We start from the raw sequence: 22,622 nt of genomic DNA, 5'->3' as shown, positions 1-22,622 counted from the left end.
AGAGATGATAGCCTTAATCCTCCATTTGTGCAGAGAGGATTTCTCTCTGAAAGCAAGAGCTCAATCAAACTGTTGAGATAAACATTCAAAATACTGTGGCATTTGCTGCTCAAGATAAACTTTTCTTTATCTTTGACAGCACAAGCGCTTAATCAAAACTGCTTTTCCTTCTGCAGATAACGTGCGACAAGTTAAACATTTACAAAACAACTTTCACTGATGTCAATTCAACAAAATGGATCTGTGTCATTTATATTCTATTTAAACACTGAATCCAGTAGTATTTAACTACACCAACCTGAGGTCAAGGGAATCAAAGAGCACACATGATATTATCCAGAGTGAGCCAGATAATAAAATTCTTAGATCATAAAAGCCATAAAATCCCCATTCTGGTGCTTTGGGCCAAATGGCTGCCACTAATGTATTAGACTACATGACATGCATTAGCACTGGTGCCAGAAAAGTAATTCTCTTACAGAATAAGAAAAAAAAAAAAAAAAAAACGGCTAATAAGGCAATCAGCTCTCTCCGAAGCATTTCTACAGCCAAAACAACAGGTGTTTGACGGAGAGGCTGATGGGAGAATACTCGTCTCTGAGGTCACACCGTGCATTTTCATGTACGCAACATAGTACAGTATGTAGATTCCAAATCCAGTGTTCAGACATGCTCACGCTCGTGATCAGGCCACATCTCCCTGATGCGCTCTCAGTCAGAGCTAACAATTAATACGGACTAGACACTGACTTCAAAAGACCAGTGCTGGCTTTGAACACCGTGCCAGTTGCACAAACCATCAGTGGCACATCATCCTCCTCGAGGCATGAGCAGAACAAATTTGTGCCTGTGTAGATGCAACACTTGGCACAGACTTTTCACTGCATATTAGACAACAAAAACACCATAGAGCATCAATGCAGCAACAGAGAGCTGAAGCAACGCCCTACTGCCTCAAAAGTATTGTCTGATACACGGCTTCATTCATCACTAAGGTTTTCAGTCCTCACATTAATCTAAATACAATAATATTTTAATCAAGAATAATGTCTACTGTTCATAAATGTGAGAGGAAATATAAAACTGTTGAGACATAGTGCTTGTAGTGTCCATTAGCTTCAATTTTTATAACAGAAACAAACTCCATTTAACAATTATTGAGGCCCCTGTGCTCCTGGGAACACTGGAAGCTTCAGAAATTGTTACATCCATAATCTGATGTACGCCCTGCTACAATTGCATCACAGAGATCTATAGAGAGCTCCTTTGACTTCATAGCTTGAGTCTTGTCCTGACATGCAGAGTGAACAGTGCCGTGTACACTTGTGCGCGTTTGATGCAGTCAATTCAATTTGCCACAGGTCAACTTCAATCAAGTTCTAGACACATCTCAAGGATCCACTAAACAAAATAGTCAGTTATAATGAGAAACTGCTCAAATTTTACTTACCACTTTAACACGCATTATCATGTTTCAGGCTTTCAGAAAGGCTAATAAAATAGACCTTGAATTAAAATTAAACTGTCTAGGCTAATGGAAAAATACCTTGAAAAAGCTCTGTGTCTGTTTCCTCTGAGGCAATTCATCATCATTTTTACCAACATGTATAGTAGCTGATAAACAACCATGTATGTACTTTAATGCCAACTTATCATGACTATGTATTCGAAAGAGCTGGCCCCAATTTTACAAAGGTGATCAACACAATATAGTGCTGATAATGTAACCGTCCATCGGGTTCAGCTGCATTTACAATGAATGACTAAATGTTGTCACGTTATAGTTTCATCTGCCAAGACCGAGACAGCCCTCTAAACTAAAAACCCATTCACATAGAAAATCATAAAAAACAAACACCACATTGTATTTATCTTTAGTAGCCACTTGACATTTGTCACAAATCACTGTTAAGTCTCTGGCTTTGGCCTGAGATGGAAATTATGCTATGCTATAAAAGTAAACAGATCATTCACAAAACATGAAAAGCGGTGTAAACACCTGTTTAGGGAGCATCATTGGCACATTGGAATGCTTAATACTAAAGCCCAAACCAGACTGATGTTGAAAGGTGAAATCTCCACACATCAGTTTTGTCCGGAGCAGCGCAGCACAGCAGAGCTTATTACAGACTCCCAATCTGTCTCAAGTGTTCAGACTGTGTCAGTTATGCCGCGCTGCTGGGCTCTCGAAACGCTTCATTAAAAAGCCTGGCCATCCAGAGTACACCCGTGGCACCCAAATAAAGTGTCAGACCACATTTTTCATCTGCAGATTAAACCTATGAAAGCCTGAATTAAACCAAATTAGATGTGAAAATGAGAAATAAAGGAGCATGTGAGCTGCGTGTAAGAGGAAAGTGCACTAATACCATTTGGATAACTGGCTGTGTTGAGCTGTCGCTGCTTCTGTCTGCAATCCCTTATGCATTTTTAAGGAGATTAAAGCCTTTTTGGTGTGTTGCTTACACATACCCGCATTTTCTGTTCCATTTATTTGTGTGGAAGATACTAGGAAGCAGAGGCTGACCTCCCTTATTCTTTCATCTATTGTGATCTGAAGGATCATTCTTGCACTCAAGTCTCTAGATTAAAGGATCTGCTCTCCCTGACCATGGTGAGGCTGTTTATTTTTCCACAATGGACGTCTAGGTGCTTTTATAAGTGAATTTCACACTGGCATTGGAGCCCTTTTGTGCACTGGTGAGTGCATCAAGGCTACAGTAAGGCAGCCTGCGAGATAAACTCACTGCTAATCAATCACACAGTGTCCTCTCTCTTTTTCTGTCCTCACACAAACACAGTGCGCACACAAAGTCCTCTGCTATTTGATGCAACAGTGACCTCCGATCTCAGATCCTCTTGTGAGTGCATTTCAATCAGTGGAAAATTACTGTCCAGTTGCTGTGAGTGTGTGTGTGTGTGTGTGTGTGTGTGTGTCTACAGCGTGCCAGATGTTCATGTGTCTCAACTGGATAACACACATCTACACAAACAGCTGCATATGCACGGACAATGCTATCATATCAGTGTTGATATGTCCGTGTCCAGTGTGTTATACCCAAAGCCGGATCATTGTGCTGAAATTCAGCCACAATACCAGAATATCTTCCCTAAAGCTGAGCCCTTATCGTCGCCCTGAAATGACTCGTCTCTGTGGACGCCCACAACACAAGCTCCTCTGGGCCGAGTGCACAGAGCTGGAGGTGAGCGAACAGAGAAATCTAGTTCTATTGTTCCATTGCATTATAAACTCGCTTTCAAATCTCACATTGTCTCTCTATCTATGGACTGCCGTGCACAATCTGTGATGCAAGTCAACTTTTGTAAGCCTTTTGACGCTATAGCACGCAGTCTCTCATCACTTATTGAGAGCCTTATTGAAGGGGGATTGAGAAAATGAATAAAACTATTTGTACAGCAACCTACACAACACTGTACAGTCAAGGATTTCATTCTGAATGTCTTTATTGACTTCAAGCTCTCTATCAGACCAGAAAACAATAAACAACTGTCAGCTCATAATTTACGGCTTGTATGAGTTGACACAGAGCCTGAAACAGAAACATGTCAGTTATCAATCATGTTGACACTGGGTGTGTCAAATGAGTAAATGCCTCAGTGATGAATTGTATTTCTAAACATATCAGGCAATTCATCTTAACATTTAATGTGTAACAAAATGCTAACACCACTAACAGGTTGGTACAGTACAGCCTATTTAAATTGTGCCAGAATTCACTGCATCTATCTAGTAAAAACAATAAATAAAAGATATTTTTTCATTATGTATCCTTTAAAGATATCTAATATAATAAGTAATGGTAAATGAAAATTGGAGACAAGACCTCCTGCTTCACTGCATCCTGCCCTGTAGTTTTGATTGGTGGATTTCCAATGTACGGGAAATACTTCTGTGCCTCTGGGTAAAATGTATCACTTTATTCTCTCTGATCTTGTTAAAAGCTTACTCACTCTTGGTCTAGTTAGTGTTGAGGATCCACTGCTTGTGCTCGAGGAGCTTTGCCAAACAGTGTTCAGTGAAGCCTCCGTAGACGTCTAGCCTTCTCAATGAATTGTAATATTTTCCACTTGATCTAGCCACACCGGAGATAGCTATCAGTCAATGCATCGCAAAAACGTCTCTTATGTGTAACAGTTCAGCCGCCGTATGGCAAGTTGCAATCCAGGATGTGGAACAACAAAACCACAAAAGTCAGCTTTGCACATTAGCTTGTTATTTACAGTCAGCAATAAACTATATAAAACCTTCTTTATGCCTGGATGTTAATGGATTCCCCAAGTACATGTTACAGTAATCATCAGGCAGAGGACAAGTGTGGCAAGCATAGCACATGAACTGCAAAGTAATCCAGTAGCTCAGTGGCATTTGGCTGTCTGTTCACAACATCCATAACACCAGCTGAGGGATGTTGTCGCACATCAAGCTGGGGGCTTTATAAAACACCTCAATCCGCAGTGACAGATATAAACAGTGCCACAGTAAACAGAGATGACCCCCGAAGGTTACCATCACTCACTGACTCACAAACTGATGAATGTTCTGTACGGCCTAAAACAGTCTCCTGACAACTGGACAAAATGCCATCTACATAAACTGTTAATGAAAATACATCAAGGTGATAAATACCCTATTTGATACGTTATGTATTATAAAGCCGCTGCTGCTAAAGCCTCATGTAACTAATTCATAATTCATTTTATGAAAATTAATCCTACCTTTAATTTCACATCGTTTGACCTGGTTAATTAGTGCTGACACGTTGTTGTCAGCTATTGTGTCTCTAGGTGCTGACACACTGGATGAAGCACAAAAACAATTACACCCTTTAACTGCTTGGAGAAATACTTGATAATCAGCTTTAGTTCGACATCAAAGGCTGTATAGGAATCTGTAAAAAGTAGTAGCTTTTGCACACACTGTGTTTGCTTTGCTCATTGTCTGGATAATAAGAGAATAAAGGTGGCTTCGCTGTGTTGAAGTTCTTTATAGCAGCATGCAGCTCAATCTTCAGCAGAAGTGGTTTTGAGTTTCCCACAGGGCGATGGATATATAGTGCCTTTTTGTGATAGACAGTTCAAATGATGACTGTTTTACTATTTTACCTTTTTGATGACTATATATGCCCCCTAATGACCAAAATTGAAGATGACAGTTTAGGGCAGATGATGCCATTCCCCTTGCTTTTCACTTAAGATGGCTGTGTTTATGTATGTGTGTATGTTTTTCTTTCCTGTCCTTGGAAGGGACAATTATAATTTATCTTAGACAAAACCAATCGAGATTATTTAATCTGATGTGTTTATGTTCTTCTGGGTTTAATAGCTCTCCACAGCATAGACCAATTAAACAGTCAACAGACCATTTAAGGCCTGATTAGTCTCAGACTGGCTTTTAATTTGATGTGCATGCAGGCCCCAAACTAAATGGCTGATCAAGCGAGGCAGGTGGATAATATGTCTGATACGGAGATGCATGGAAATTTGTGTTTTGTGTCTCACACACTCACTCACACAAATCCAACAAAAATACAAATTAGACGGTGCTTGCACAAATGCATAGGTTTCCGATGGACAGCTATTAGTTTTAAACATGGATTACCCTGGCATGTCCTACCTCATCAGGATTCTCTTTGATCCAGTTCTTTACTGTTTTCAGAGCGATGCCGGCTGCAGGCTCGTTGGGAAAGCCTAGGAGAGGGAAAAACAGTCTCAATATCTGTTGCATGCAACATATCAAAAAAGAAACAGTTGAACGGACAACAAACCGATATCTCCGCAGGTAACAGCATTTCTTCCAAATCTATGGAAAGCAGCACAAGCTGCTTGTCTGAGATGAGACCAGCTGTTGTAGACGTACGGGGACAGATGCACAGTGATGAGAAAACTAATACACATACAGTCATATTTCAGGGAACACAGTTTAGATACAAACTACATATACAGTGGTTACACTGTGTACCATTTTAGATCGGATAGAATGGACATGTAGTTAAGCTAGTGTAAGAAGCAATGTGGCTAATTAATTACAACAGTTGTGTCAGCACAGGATCCCTAACAGTGCCTTAACACAATGTATTGATCACAAACACACAGATTGCGGCATGATTAATTTTTAATAAGGGCAGCTAAGGGAAGACTCTGCTGGATGCTGGATCTTAAGATTATTTGCTGCCACAGTAGAGAAGTTCTGAAGACCAAGCACAAAGCTATTGTCTCTAAAAGCCCTTGGGCCAGCATTGCTACGATTGGAGAGTATATATGCCACTATCAAACGTGCTGACAATTTGCTACTCTGTCACAGAGCGGTGTGTCAGTTGTCTTCATTTCAGTGTAATTAGAGTTGAGTCTGATCTTCTGTGTCTTTCACAAAACTTGACTTAAGCATTTTAATCTACTCTCTATGCTTCTGTAAAAATCCAGGACCAAGTGTGGAGTTGTCTTTCAAATACAGCCTTAATACTGCCTGTGCCAAGTTATGACCAGAAGCCAGCAAATAAACATGGGTCATTTTTTTCCAGTCATGACTGAGCCAGGTCAGGATTTAAAACTAAACACTCTTCCTTAATATAACCCCTGACCTCCACAAAGGACAACGGGTTACAACAGCCACCTTTTTCCTTTAACAACAGAGGTCAAGACCTCAATTTCAACCCACATCAACTGATACAAGGACCATGCCACTGTAACCTGTTAGTTATTGTAAGGGTCACATTCTCAAATATTTTCTTTTCCTGTGCCACAGCGACAAGTAAAACATGACCTATGAAACAGGCGTACATGTACTGAAAAGGGCTCTATCCTTCAAGTCGGGCGTAAAGAAAAATTAAAAGCCAAAAACACATCTAGCCTTACATTTCTGGAATTTCTTCATGGCATACTCAGACCACCTACTGTCAAAGACTCTCCATAAGCAGTCTGTAAACGCTCTAAATCAACTGCCTCGGCAGTCAGGATATACTGCATATAGACCTATCCCCACTGCTCTCACCTATCTGACTACAGTTGATGTCTCTCTCTCTGTCTTTCTGTTTTTCTTCTCCTCCCCCTTCTCAGCCTGACAGGAGTGGCAGAGGTACGCTGAGGAGAGAAGAGGGGCTGAGCTCAGCTCCTGTTCATGCCCTGGGTGAAGCGAGATGTGAGCTGCATACCAGCCAACAGTGACAGCTAGTCTGCTGCTATGGCTGTGTTAGGCAGAGTCTGCAGACAGTGCATGGCCCATTCACGGCTCCTGCCCTTCAAAAGCTGCCCCAAGAGCTGTGTACTCAGAACCTAATCCAGCATGCCAAATCAGTTTGCAGGTCGCCTGACTCCCCTTGTCTCCCAAACACACTTAACCTTTTCAGTGATATCACTTTGTCTGGTGATGTTTCCTTTTTGAAATCTGTTTCCACACATAGGTGTACTGACACTGCAACTCACATCTCAAGTATCATAGGCAAACAGATGTGCGAAAGAAAACAAAGCTGAGAAAAATAAACATAACAGGGGTGAAGAGACGTAAGAGAAGAGAAGAAAGCTCATAATCAAATCAAATACTTTAGTAAACGGAGAGGGACAATTAGTTTTAACCCCAAAACAGGCCTTAATTATAACAAGTACATTCTGGTCACCGGCAATGGGATGGTTTCATGGAAACCTACTCTATTCAGTGTGGGAGTTCTGCAAATGCCCCATCGATTTGATAACTAAACTGATAAATCATGGCAGAGTTGAAAAGGAAAGAGAAAAAGAAGGGAAAATATATACTGGTGAAAAAGATGATAGATGTAAACAAGTGCTGGAAAAGAGATGACAGAGAGAAAGTTATATAGAAAGCTGGAAAAAGGGGTCAGTGCAGCTGGGGGCAGCCTGCCAGAAGAACTCTGCTCAACAGCATCATCAATGACCCAAGGTCAACAGCAGTAGCTCGAGTGCATCGGTAGCTCTCTCATCATTTGTCTCCGTCACAGTCTCCACTACCTTTCCCTCTCCTTAACTCGGCTCTCGTTGCCGTCCTCTGTCCCTGTCGGCTTGGCCAAGTGTGTTTACGTGCTGAAAAACAGATACAGTAAAATGCCCTCAATCATCACTTCCACCACCTCTCTTGGCCACAGGAGTCACGGCACCGTTGATAGCACGGTTGACACAGTCCATTTACAGGTGTTCAAGAAATAATGTTCAAAAAAATAAATTAGTGAGCCGACTCTCTTTCTGTTCTGCTCAAGTGCACACAAAATAAAAAAGTTTGGTGTTTTACTTCTACATCTCCTCCTCTTGGCACCCCCTTCTCATTCTCCTTTGCTCCATTTGCTGTGTGGAGGGTTCAGTGAAAGCTAATCTGTCAGGAGGTGGAGAGCTGGCGTCAGGCACAGTGATGGTGGGCCCTCCAGGGTCCCTGCACTGCTTGGCTCGGCTCTCTCTTATGCTGGGAATATGGTCGGCTCAGGGAGATTTGTCTTAGTGAGATGCACTGATGGGATATGTGCAGCGCTGCGCCACTGATGAGGACTCAGGTGGTGCACTGTTATTTCTGCTGAAGGCTCCTCTACTTCATCACCGCAGCATCCAGAGAGGAAGGGGGATAGAGACTATGGCAAGTGCCATGTGAACAAAGGGTTACGGTGGCACAATGTGCTTACGTAACGTTTATATACTATATCTACTTATGTCGGCAGCAGTAGTTTTTATGCATTTGCTAACCAAGGAGAATAAACCAAAATAATTACTGATTCTGACCTGAGAAGACTTATAACACAGCTTTGAACAAGTTTGATTTATATGAGAAAGTCTAATTTCCTTTTAAACGAAGACTACATTTTTATATGTCTCCACTTCAGAATTATGCAGAAGTAAAGACTAATCTTAAAACAGAATTCCCATATTTGATTCTTATGAACTTGTAGGACCTTTGTTAATATGAAGAAAATTATGGTCTGCTCTAATATTTGATGCAATCAAGGGAAAGACTCTCAGACCCTATTCTAAATCATATGCAAAACACCTTTATGAGCACTTGTACGAGACCCTGGATGATTTTTAAGGAATATGGTTTTGTATAGTTTATACCAAACTAGAAGCCGCTGCTTTGGATGTTAAAGCTCATAAAATACACAGTTATTTAGTTCATAATAACAAAGTGCAGAACAACTCTGTCTCGACTGTGTGAACATTGGAAAGAGGAGTCCATGATCAAAAATATCCACTGAACTGGAATGTAGGAAAATATACATGTCCACTCTGTCTTAGGGGGTATTTTTGCTTCAAAAAGAAGCGAGCCCATTGCTGTCTGTTTTGCCAGCGTGGCAGCTCTTTCATATCCTAAATTTACAGAGTTAACTTTCACAACAAACTTGTGTAGCTAAGGTGTTTTTCTCTGGCGAGGAGGAGTGAGAAGTAGCTGCATCGCCTGATAAAGTGAGTAGAGTTAAGGCGGCACGCTGAATACATGTCTGCGACATGATACATTCCCATTCTTTGTTTGCAAATATATGGGTAGGCAGTCGGCACATACTGCAGACCACACCAGTTTTATTTCTCCTGAGTGGGCTTATATTGTGCGGAGGATACCACGGCCTGCTGTTATTTTGGGGCTTTATCATTTCTAGTGTTGTTTTTCATTTTTTTAACACATACTGATTTTCTGTAGGGGTGTGTTGCCTTGGTTTGATAAACATATGCTGACTGAATTCTTGAAAAAGACCCAGAGTGTAGCCTTTCTTCCCTTGAGGCAACTGTATTGTTGATTCCACTCTCTTTCCCCTCAGTTTTGTTTGGTCAAGTTCACGTCTTAACATGCGTCATTCATTTTGATGAGGTGTCTACCTTGAAGCTGCATGTAGCCTGAGGCTGAGGTATCTGGCGCTATATTCACCACAGCTGTTGAAATGGCAGTAAACATATAAAATCTGCTCTAGAGAAAAAAAAAGCAGCTACAACAAAAACATTAAAATGTCAATGTTTTGTCTATTTATCTAAGATTTAGCCCCACTTTTTTTTTTTTTTTTTACATCAATCCTGCTATTTTATGTCTTTGTTATCTGTTAACGTAGACATTTTATGCGTTTTTAATAAAAAAGTTGGGCCTATAACATGAGTGACTGTTGACTTTAAGGACTCTTGTTATAATGTGCATTTTAATACAGAGTAGATTAACTGATTGCAGTTTGGGCAGCAGGAGGAAATCATGTGTAGCACCGTGGGGGGCTGCTCTAGTTGAGGGCACGAGTGCTATATGTTCATTTGGAAGGGGAGTAGGGAAGAGGGCTGTCACCCCATCAAGGCCCAGAGGATAGGTGAGGTGACCCAGGGTAGAGGACAGAGTAGCACCCCAGGACTCCAGGCACCAAAGCATGGGTGTCAAATGGCCCGGAGCTTCTCTCTACCCCAACACTAGGACATGGCAGGGCTGTGACCATGACCGACTTTGCAGCCCACAGAAGGAGACAGAGACAAAGAGGAATGGGAGGGTGCTATGTGAGGAAGACAGGCAGAAAAAGCAGTAGGACGAAAGAGAGCAGCCTCTGTGGCACAACAGATGATGACCTTCCTTGGAAGCATTCCATATAGGTGATGCCATGCTTTGTCCTACATGCTAAAATTAACATCTGACATTTCACTTTTTAAAAACATTCGGAGGACTGTATTATATGCAAAAGTTTAATGCTCAACCAAGTTTCTCAAAGGCCTACATCTATTGTCCTGTGGGTGGGAAGTATTTTTACATTTGGCTTATCATCCATGAAAATGGTAGAGCAAGAATAGTGTTGAGTACAATGCACACTGTGTGACTCAGTTAAATGTGCCACAAAGCTCCTGTTCCCTGCGAGTGCACACTCTGCTGCCCACTGATACAGCATGTTGCTCCTATGTACCTCGAAATTCCCAACCCAGCTGGGCTAAGCTCCCTGTAGTAAACCCCAGGTTTTAAGAGAAGGGGGGACTTGCCCCGTTCATCTCTGGCAAGCTACCAGCAAGCTGTCACTGTTGAGAGATAAGGTGCCATAAATGTCTCCAACCTTCCTAATCCTAGACAGGGATGAAGGGAGCCAGAGCATGATGCTGGCCGAAGGGAAAAATTCTTAGCTGCTTGACACCTTTGATCTGGACACTACAGGAAAATGGCAGTGTGGACATACCAGTAAAGCTTGGGTGGATTACATCCGCATATCTCCCATAGCCACCAGCCAGTTCTAAAACACCTCTGTCAACAATCTTCAGATCCGTCACAGATAGAGCCATAAACAGGGAGGTACAATCGGTTGGCGATTTATTGGGTAGTAGTAGCTAAAATTAATGTACAATAGTTTAAATAAAACTAAACATTATCACCCCAATGAAGCTATGATTTATTGCAGGTATGTTGAATTTCACAGCATTAGATTTACCTTGGTGCACTATTATATAATGATAATCAACTGGCAACTAGGGAGTATATTTGTCCTATGAGGAGCAGCACTGTTGTACTGAGGGCCTCAGATTGTTGTGATAGAATTATAAATGCAATGCATGTAATGGCATTTGCCAGGTAAAAATTACATTTAATGTTCATGTCCTTGCTTCTGCATCGGGCCAGTAAGCCCTTTACTCCATGCTAAGATTGATCTTAGCAGATGCCTCCTAAGCTGTACAGTTCATTACAAAATAGCTGGAAAGTACTCTTTCAGCACAAGCTATGTGATCTCCAAGGCTAAATTGTTGACAATGCATTTTGAAATTGAATTTTTATACATGTATCTTTGCTTGAGAATGCAATTGTGTGTCTTTGTGGAAAATGTGAGGGAGAGAAAAGACTACAAGAGGCAAGAAAATGTACGGGAGTGAAGACAGGAGAGAAAGGGAGACCAAAAAAGAAAATGACCTCTGTAAGTCTAGGTAGTTGGACTCTTGGCACTGATCTTGTGAGACATTGAGAAGTGTCTCCTCCTTGGAAGGAATAATCCATTTAAACCCAGATCGTGTGGATGTGATTGATGTACAAACAGGAGCAGTACTTAATAACCTCTATCATGCTGGGTGACCTCATGGCCCACGGTGGGCACTAGTTTGTTTATGGGTGGTACCTCTGACACACTATCCGTGCTGAAATTCTGTTGTGGCTAATGGGCCGGACTGAGGAATTGGACTGTCAGCGCAGTGTGAGCCCTCATTTTTCTTTCCAAGCGTCTAAGGTACCCCCTCTGCACCCTTACTACACCCAACCTCCCTGTTCTGCCATCATCTGTCAGCGGTGACTGACTCTCCAGGAATATGGAGGCGTGAGAGAGAGTGTCAATTAGCATTAACTTTCCTGACAAATCTGTTTTTCTCACCACAAAGGCCTTGGATAGCTTGTTCCTGATTCCTTTCTGTCACAATGTTGGGGGCACATGATTTGTTTTACTACTGCAATTCAAGCAAGGAAATCAGTCAGGAATGCATGCATAAGTATAACACGTTTGTTCATGATCATGTGCACATACATGAAAGTACGGCTATAGGCAGAAAAAGAAATCAAAGAGACACACAGAAAGACATAAAAAAAGAGATAAATGGGCAAGACGTACCTTTCACACTAAAAAGCTTTTGTTTACATTACTCCAATGGTAGCTGACCTTTTAAGGTTATCTAAAATGTATAGAAAATGTCAACATGCCTGACAAGAGAGCAGAGCCTCTTTCAGAATATGGTAGTTCTCAGGGGACACAGAGAGGAGTCACAGAGAATAACATCATAGCACCATATACTCTAGCTGCTTTGAAAGTCCTCCTCTATTTGCCCTCTACTGTGTGATCTTCAGTCTTAATCAACGGTATTGTTCTGTGGAGATACAGTTATGGGAAGTGCTAAGCTGTTTATTTATTGAACAGGCTGTTTAATCCCCCCTCTCGCACCCTCTGCTGCATGCTTGGCTCTGCACAACCTACCCCTTTGATGTGAGGAGATGATGATGGTGGAGTGCTATGACGGGCTCCCACTGGCAATGCGGCACATGGCAATGCAGTGAACAGCAATAAGCAGTGCCCTCGTCAGCAGCATATAGTATAAGAAGTGACTCCCTCCTCCCTGCATGCATTTGGGTTTTTGATATTTATTTAACTCAACTTGTAAAAGGTTATCACTGTCAACAAACTCAATTTTACTTTATTTCTTTATATTATAAAAGCAACCTAACTGTAACCTGGTTACTTAACTGTATGTAAACACACTGAACAATGAGTCAGGAATGGTATGTTTACTAAGGATCTGCAGCAGTTTTTAGTTTTAAGGCACGTTTTCATAGCTAATTTCAGGTTTTGTGCTGGCAAAACAAGAGAAAAATGGTAAATATGGCAATGTAACATAAAAAAAATGAGAAAAGGGAATGGATTTTACAGAATTGACTGCTGAACTTATCATCGCTGATTGTAACATTTGCAGAGACATAACCAGCTAAGAGAGAGAGAGAAGGAGAGAGAGAGACTGGGATAGAAAAGAGTGAGAAATAAATTACAACTTTAGCCCTTCTGATAATTAACACTTCAGTAGCAGTCATTTGTGTGTAGACAGGTGGCAGAAAACAGACAATATTACAGAGAGATGGTGAGAGGAAATGGTGAGGGTTGTTGGATAATAAAAGCAAAGGGTGGAAAATGTTCAATATCCCAAGTGGGAAATGTTCTATCCAACACAGAGTGCATAATAACTGTAAACATCTAGTGATATATAAGCACAAATGTTCTTTTTACTCCACATGCTGGGCTTCACTAACAAGTGTACGCAATGCTGTATGTAAGGTCGTTGGCCACTTGGACTATCTTGTACCCATTCACGTGATACAAGTTTAATTATGCTGACAGGAAGTTTGCCACTGTGCCTGACCTGCTGCTACGCTATACGATTTTCACATCTGGTAGAAAAAAATGGGTCGCTGCTGAAAGATATTAGCGATTCATTTTTTTTTATTTGGTGTGTTTGTCTCAGCGACGTCTCCAATCACAATAAAATCACATCACTTCAGCACCCCAGATTTTAATAATGTGGCGATTTCTTTTTTTTTTTTACCCATAAACTAATAGGAAGAGGAAAAAAAATAGTTTAAGTAGTTTAAGGGAAGTCAGTATGTGAGTCTGTGTTTGTACTGTAGCTGGTTTAATGAGCACAGCAACCGCTTGTAAGCCTCTATAATATATTCAGGGAGTTGGGATGTTTAATATTTCAGTGTGCAACTTGGTGACAGCTGCCGTTTAGTCATAATACAGGGCTGATAAAGCAGGATGAGTGACAGCTTTGGATGGAAATAGACTCACTTTTTATGACTTTTCAAAGAAAAACAAGTGCAAGTTAGTAATTCATATGTGTGCAAAGTTGCTCTTTGTGTTTTCATTGTAACTTACAGAGAGCTGTAGTTTAATTTTCACACTCGGCACAAGACATATATCTAACGTCATAAATACTGTCAGTACAGAGGCTTAGTTGTGTGTGTTCTTATGTACAGATGTACAGCATGTGTATAGCTTTTGTCAACCCATATATTATGTTTAGGAGAACCCTTACTTTCTTTTACACACGAAGCTAGACACAATTTTTAACACTCTCTGTAAATGTGTGTCTGGAATGAACTACGAGTGAGGTGTTGAACCGTCACTGATTGTCACCTGTTCCTTATAAATAAAGCTTAGTTCAGTTTCACCTTGAGCTGTGACTGGCTAGTTGTGCCAGAGAAGCATGGCATCTTACTATTTTCCATCTACAAAGACAAACTCACAGAGGCAATGCCTCTGAGTTGTGTGTGATATTTGTAAAAAAAAAAACTAATGAAAACCAATGATGGTTGATGCTAATTTGCAATGTAAATTTGCCTTTTTGCTATGCAAATTAGCTGCTGCCAACATCTGCATGTACAGTTAAACAGCCCAGCATCAGGTCTTAATTAGTGGCAGTGCATTCAAATAACTCAACTGTGTCCGTGCTCGTTTATACATCAGTGTTGGGAAGCTGCCTGTTAAATTGAAAACATGAGGTGATGCAGATTTTTGCATATGTGATTCTAATTTGCAGTGAGCCTAGTGAATGAAGCCTACGTGTTATATTTTTAAAAGGTTGGCAACTCAATTGAGAAGGCCATCACAATTACACAAGCGTAGGATGTTTAAAAATATGAAGTGTGTCGTGAACCTTACGTAGAGAAGTGTCTACATGACTCATTTGTGGGGTCAAAACAAAAAAACTTGCCAAGCATGTTAATAGAATTAGAGGAACCTTTTGGATCAGAAGCTTCAATCCTTCATGGTTTTTTTGTCTTGAAAAGTGTACAGACACACTGCAGATTACATCATTCTTACAGAAAGAAAGCCTCCACCTCTGTCAGTGTTGATGGAGACCACGTTATGCTACATATTGGTCACTTGAGAGGTGATGTAAAGGTTATAAGTTCATGTTTAGCAGAGATGCCTAATCATTAGTGTGCATATATATATGGGACCATCTTGAGGGAACGGCGTTTGCACCATGGGGAGCATCTGGTGTTGTAAAACGGTCTTAATTTACTCGGTTGTTATATGATCGTAGGGAGGGATCAGAGCAACAACTCTCACAAGATGACAAACAATTACAGATCCCTGTTGCACATGTTTAACAGTTACTGGCTCACGCTGGCCTTTATTAACACAATGGCAAAAGCAGTGTAGCAGAAAATCTGAAAATTATTCATAAGTTTACCAGAGTTGCAAAAGCTTTTATGGAACCATATTGCTGAGGACATCAGTGGCAGCAATATAAATTAGCATGCTAGTTAATCCTTACATATTTGGCACCTGATGTGATTATTAAAGCTTGTGTGAAAATTCAGTTTGCGGCATATGCTGTGTACAATGTGTCAGAAAAGCAAGGAAATTAAAAATAAAATCTTCTCAGTAGAGGCAATTTGTGTTTTCTATACAGTCCAACTGTGTCGCAGCATCTCACATCCTTAGCCATGACAAATTCAAAGCTGATTTATATCAACTTCTGGCATTATTTCTATGTAACTCTGTGATAGTCTCATAAGCATACCAACTCTTTGCCACATATGCTGTACTTTTCTGCATTTCAGGCCTGATCCCTTATGATGAAGAATGGAGTAAGCATGGTCTATTTTTTGCTTGCCTTATACTGCACTGTGTCTTTGTACAGTACCGTGAACTTGTTTGCCTCCTTCAGTATTCTTCTGCATTATTTTGTTTACCCCATCACCTTAATCCAGAATTTTTAAACCTACTGCGACTGAAGTTAGATAAAACGCAGATACACAGTAACGATATGTGTGGATTTTTTAAATAATGAAATATATATATGCTGTGAAAAGCTACATAAATATATAAATAGAAGAAAAAAACCTTACCATAGATGCCTGTGGATATACATGGGAAGGCCTGTAGAAAAAGGGAAAGATAAATAACAAAGCATGATCAGAAAGTAAATCTGTGACAGAACAACAACATTAGGAAAAGTGGGCTGAGAAGCAATAAATACAGTAAAACTACAATGAACTAATGTAAAATAAAATACAGTATATCCACTAAATATTTTTGAAATTCAATCAACATTTTTATCAGTCCCACATGTAATTTCCCTTCAGATGTCAACAACTTAAAGTAAATACAGCACGGCTGCATTGTTGTATCTGCATAAAGCTGTACCCATTGTAGCCACCTACTGTTTACCTTTGCATGCTTGTTGCTTACTTTTACTGCTGCACTTGTTCAATCCTGAGAGGAGCAATTTACAGTACCATTTGCCCAAATCCCTGAAGCTAATGTAGAACTATATTGTGAAGCATACTCCAGCTCCCACAACACATAAACGCGCACTGTGTGCTTTTCTGTTGACTTCCAAAAGCAGCCAGGCGCATTCAATCCACACTTCATACACATATTAGATGGATTATCACAATCACACTGTTGTGTTAAAGAGGCTGTTGGAGGAAACTCTATCATGTACCGTTGACGTCTGTTACATTTCGCATAGGCTGCCTGTAAAGCTGCCAACAGTGACTCAACTGTGTCTCAATAACAACAAAAACTAAACACAAAATTACAGCTATTGTTGCCACTTTTGGATCAATAGCAGGAATCAATAACTCCCAGCACCCACCAAAGAACAGGGACACGCCCCCCCCTAAAAAAAAGACATGTACAGAATCTGAATAAGTATTATAAATATTTCCTTGAGCTAAAGAACTAAAAAACTAACATATATTTATGGCTGTCTTTTCCAAAATGATTATAAAAAGTAACCGCCTTGTAATAGTTCTTGCTTTGTAGCGCTTTGCTGCAGACATATTATTCAAGCATGGCTTTATAGCTGAAAATAGTTTCATTATTCTTTACTTCTGTGAGCAAATATATTATGATACATAGGCCTTGTTGTAAGTGTCCCTATTTCACATTCATCTTTTTAAGTATATTAATAAACAGTAAAGAGAAAGATTTTTTTCAAAGGTCCCATTTGTCCTCAAAAGCAGCTGAATACATGCTTTAGTTCCTGCATTCATCAAAAGGCATGGCCACAACATTAATATCATAAGATGACAAATGAGAAAAAAAAAAGAAAAGAAAAAGAAAACACTTCCAGTAGCGACTCACAACTGGATGAATATAGAACAACAAAACACTACAGAGATTCATCAAAGAATAACACCCATATGTCAAATTCTCCTAATGCCAAAACTAAGCCCAACAGTTTGTTTCGCCACACTGACCCTGTCAAGTTGTATTTAGAAACATGCTGTTGCTAGCAGCTGAGCCAAGATCACTTTATTTTAGAAGTGGAGGCACAATTAATACATCTGAAAGAGAGAGATGGCAAATAGACGTCTCCTTGCGAGATGATTACACTAACAAACAATTATAAGAAAGGATGGTTCTAATTGTGAGTCTTTGCAACTGAGACACGGGAAAAATAAAAATCACATTCAAAGAAAGTAAATAATTGAAAAACACAGACACTGTTTTCTCTAAAGCATCACACCTTGTGACACCTGCTTTGAGATGCAATGGCCCATTTGTCCTTGCTTTAAGGAAAGAGGAATGCTTCTGTTTGTGTTCTTATTTACTAGTTTCCAGGTTCCGCCTGTCAAGGTGAATCTTTCTTCTGTGGGATGATTTAAATCTTTTACAGAAGCTTTGACCTTTCCAGATGTCTGTCTGGGTCTGACACAAACTGCAGATGATGAAGCATGGAAAAGTATGGCCATTTTTAGTCCTGTGCCAAACGCCGCCCATGGCACATTTAGAGGCGTGTCGAGACTGAGGAGACAAAATGGACAGATGCACAACAACTGCCAACTGCATCTGAAATAAATAATAACTTAAAAATACGATTTCAATACAAACCTGTATTTAAAAGAATATGTGGTGTGTCTAAACAGCTCACAAATCAAATGCTGTGCTTCATATAGGTGTACTTATAATTTATGGACTCATTAGCAGGATCTTGGCATTTCTACCAGTGGAAATGCCAGTTTTACTGTTGGCAGCAGTCAATACAAACAGGAATCAAAAACATTTCAGCATGAGGAATTTATTTGAAGCTGTATTTATAAGGCAAAGGTAAAATGTATTTAATCTTCACACAAGATAAGTCACATTTCCAGCTGCCAAAGTCATCCTGAGCCAGAGACCTTGTTATTCTTTCTCAGCTGAAAGGCCAGGATGTCAGTCTCTTAAAGCTCTGCTCTGACTGCCACTAAACCCTAACACATCACTGGCTGTAGCAATGACACGTCATTAGCATAAGTTCCTGAGCCATTAAAGACTATTGATCTTTCTATTGTGGAAACGCATCGGCCAATCACTTAACAAGACGCTGTAATGAGGCAACACCTTGCAGATGTCGCTTACTTGTTGGGAGGACTGTTATTGCCAGAAGTGATGAGAAGAATACTGTATAACCAATAAAGCTGTGAGGCCTGATTAGCATCTTGGCTGGGTTGTCTCCTATTTATTCGCCACAGCCACAAAGCTTCAATAAATTACACTAAGGTGCTATCACATTAAGAATCATACTGATAATCAATATCTGTGAATGGCAGCATGCTCAGTTTAACACATTAGCTTTGAGTTTTGTTATGATCATTTAAAAACTTTGGCTGTTAACAAAAGTTTTCTCATTTAAATCTGAGCAAAGGGGAAACAAAGTATAGTATAGTACCTGTTTACTGCAGGGTTAGGATATACATGCATGCAGATTCGATGAGTGGTGATAGTTGGTCCCTTTGGAACTCTATATTATCAAAAATAGCTCAAGTTCTTTTAGAGACAGAAATAGATGACTGCCAGGCTCCTATAACCTGTTGGGACATCCTTTGAGTCAAGAAAACTATAACTGAACGCCATAAAACAGCTACAGTAAGCAGTCACACAATGCGACACCGTAAGCTTGTAAAGCCCATTTTCCTTTTTCCTTCCCATCAGCGCTGGGCCACCATGGAAGCTAGTTTGCTAGTTGTTAGTGTACATACCTGTACATCTGCTAAAACTGTACAAAGTCTAGAGTTAATTAGGACAGCCAGCAGTATATAGGCAGTCATGACCTATGATTCCTTGTTTAGATTATTATTTCTATCTCTGGATGCTCATTAGAAGTTAGTCAGCATGTCCGCCTGCACTGTGGCATGAGGCCGTGCCTGACATGTTGGCTTGTTGCTGATTTTCTTTGCTTAGGGACTGTTCAGAAATTGGTCACCAGGGAAATTATTCTGTTGCTGGGGCTCCTCCCTAATCTATCACATCACTTTAAAGTGGAGCACCTTTCCTCTCGGCATCTCTGTGCACTTATTAAGCCCACAGTATATTAAGTACAGAACAGAGTGACTGCAGTGTTTATTTCTGGAAAAACTAGACTTGTGTAACATTAATACTTCTTTTTAATGAATGTGATTATATTTTACTTCACATTACAGTTACAATTTACTGTAATATTTACATAATACGCTGTATTCTATTCTTTTAAACTGATATAATTACAGCTTATTAAAACAATGATTTAGTGAATTCAAAGTGTGTCTAGAGTTTTACAAAGGCAGCGCTGATAAAATTAAGTCACTGTTATTCCACTGAGAGCACGACAGCCTGCAGCTTTCAACCATTTGTTAAACAGCAGGATATGTCACAGTAAAGATGGCTCAACCTGTGGCAAAATGCAGCTGTCCTGCTCTAGCTGTCACCTTCCCATATCGCAGACACTACGGAGTATCCATTGGCAGACAGGTAAAGGTAAGAAAACCATGCATGGGCAGTGACTGCGGGATCCTGCCGAGGGAGCACCTCGTCTCGGCTGGCTGAGTAAATAGCACTGGACCCAGGGTGCTGCCCCCGTAGCTCGAAGCCTCCTAGCCTGTTTGCAGATGGAAGCTATGCTTATAAATCACAGTGGTGAGGGGAGACCTTGTGCAAATGCGTCCACAAGTATGTTATTATTCACCAATGTTGCCACAGTGCGGGCTTACATGAGAGTATCAGAACGCGAATCCAACAGAATCCTCTTTGTTGACTGCTGTAATTCTTTAAGCATGTGGGTCATGGCTGGTGTGTCTGTCTGAATCAGCTACCTGCTGCTGGTGGGAAGAGCGCGTCATGGTTACAGATCAGGATATTCAAATATGATGCGTTAACACCCTTTTTATTCTGCATAATGCCCCACTCCATATTCTAATGTGAACGCTGATTGTTTAAGTGTCATTATGCTAAATGGAGGATAGAGAAATGCGGAGGGTGAGAAACCTGGAACCTAATGGCCCGAGCACTGCCACCCATTTTTATATCTGCCGTGATGAAGTGTAAGTATTATCACAATAACATCTGAGTGTCCATTAAGGACTCTGCGTTGCTGGCTGTGTTTACATCCAGTGAGTAACCTGCATAATACCCTGGTAAACAGCTTATCCAGACGATCTTGTTTGCATACACCTTTGCTACTCTATGATTGAGAATCCTTGTTATCATAAATAAACTACAACAAAACATTCCTCGGGTGAGAAATTCCCATCTCCTGGTAAAATATTTAATGCTGACATCCACCAGCTATGTTAGTTAACTGATCTTTTATAATAACAGTGTGGGGTTTATCTAAAATGTGGGAATACTGAAACACGTATTTCCTTAAATTGAGTAGCATCTGATCCTTATTTGCACTTTATGTGACAATATATGTCTGTACAACCAAAAGCAATGTGTCCATAAAAGCCTCAAACACTTCACTAAAGGCCTCCTGGAGTGGAACAAACGTGAGCCCTCGATGACGCATTTGAAACTCTAATTTTCTGAGTCCAAACGGCCAGGCATTGGAGTGCACCAAAGACAGACACAGTAGATGGAAATAATTAACTCTTGTTGGATATAATGAAGCTCAGGATGCTCTGTGATCACACTCAGTTCCACAGCACTGATCCCATCTGCGCATGCAGTGGATGCCGTGTTGCAGGGGAAAAAAAGACAGGCTCCAGCATGTCTATCAGCCAAACTTATGACAGGGGTGAGATGAATGGGCAAAAAAAAAAGTGTAAATGCTGCAGCCTGTGGATATAGCAGAGCAATGGAGCAAAAACAAGCAGATACTGAACTGATGGCTGCTTGATGCATTGGCCCATGACCAGCTTTATGCTTGATCAAGCACAGTTCACCCTGAAGACCAAAACTCCAGTGCATAGGTAGATTAAGAAGCATTTTACATTGAAATGTGGTTATTTCTGCGGAAACTAGAAATCAGCTTTAACCATAAACCTGTAAAGTACCTGCAAAGCTTGATGAATTGTAAACCAGTGCAATGGCTGTACAAATAATGTCCCGTTCTAGTAGGGATTGTTCTCTTTTATTATTCATATCAGTGTGACTTCCCGCAGAGGTCTGCTGGTGACACTGATTCCCTCAGTGTTAAAGAGGGAGCATTTGGTGTAGCATAAAAATGATACCACTCTGAACTGAGGGCACATGCAACCAGCTCATATTTATGTATGAGAGCTCCTGCTTAGTATCAGTTGAAATTATATCACTGACCACTAAGTAACAGAGAAGCAAAGACAAAAGAAAGAAATCCACATCAGTGAGACACTCTGACTGACCTCTACTTGACCCATCGATGACTGACAGAATTCAAATGAGTCGGCAAGAAACATGTCAGGCAAACTCAATAACAAAATGTATTCCTGCAGCTTCACTATACCACCACTGTGTACAGCTTCAGGCAGAGTCCCAGTCAGATATTTTCTGTTTATATATGACTTATTGATTCGATTAGTATGCCTGTGGTGGGTGAAATCAAGACTCCTCTGCAGTGCTGATCTGAAATGCTGTAGAGCGGAGAGAGCACCAGACTGACAGCTGAAGTAATAGACCTGGGGTTTTGTTGTCTGATCAGGGATCATCATGAAATACAGTAAATCGTTGCTGGGGCCTTTATTTACCTCCACTGAAGGCTGGACCAGGACTTTATTTGAAACAGGATGATATTAGAGACAGACTTTAATGTCTTATTTCCCCTGCTTGATATTCTTTTATACTATATTATAGTATATATAGTGTATAGTCTTACTCTTTTTCATCTGCCTCCTGACTGATCAATAACAACATATATTAAAAAACTGCAAATGAAGTGATGTATTGCATGGGTATATTGTCATATTAATGCAA

The 22,622-nt window shown here is 40.4% G+C and overlaps 1 protein-coding gene across 3 annotated transcripts in view; it reads right to left on the bottom strand.

The window, feature by feature from the left end:
* macrod2 (mono-ADP ribosylhydrolase 2) overlaps positions 1-22,622 on the bottom strand; it is a 361,160-nt gene that overhangs the window by 71,018 nt on the left and 267,520 nt on the right. For all 3 annotated transcript variants that reach the window (XM_026353614.1, XM_026353615.1, XM_026353616.1), the window contains exons 7-8: positions 16,337-16,367; positions 5,636-5,709 (exon numbers count right to left, since the gene is read on the bottom strand). In XM_026353614.1, coding sequence (XP_026209399.1) covers positions 5,636-5,709; positions 16,337-16,367 — 105 coding nt within the window. The remainder of the gene's footprint in view (positions 1-5,635; positions 5,710-16,336; positions 16,368-22,622) is intronic.

The sequence above is a fragment of the Anabas testudineus genome, chromosome 15 (assembly GCF_900324465.2).
Source record: "Anabas testudineus chromosome 15, fAnaTes1.2, whole genome shotgun sequence".
Taxonomy (NCBI): domain Eukaryota; kingdom Metazoa; phylum Chordata; class Actinopteri; order Anabantiformes; family Anabantidae; genus Anabas; species Anabas testudineus.
Note: the sequence above shows the minus strand (reverse complement) of the source record. Positions and strands in the feature narration are given on the sequence as shown.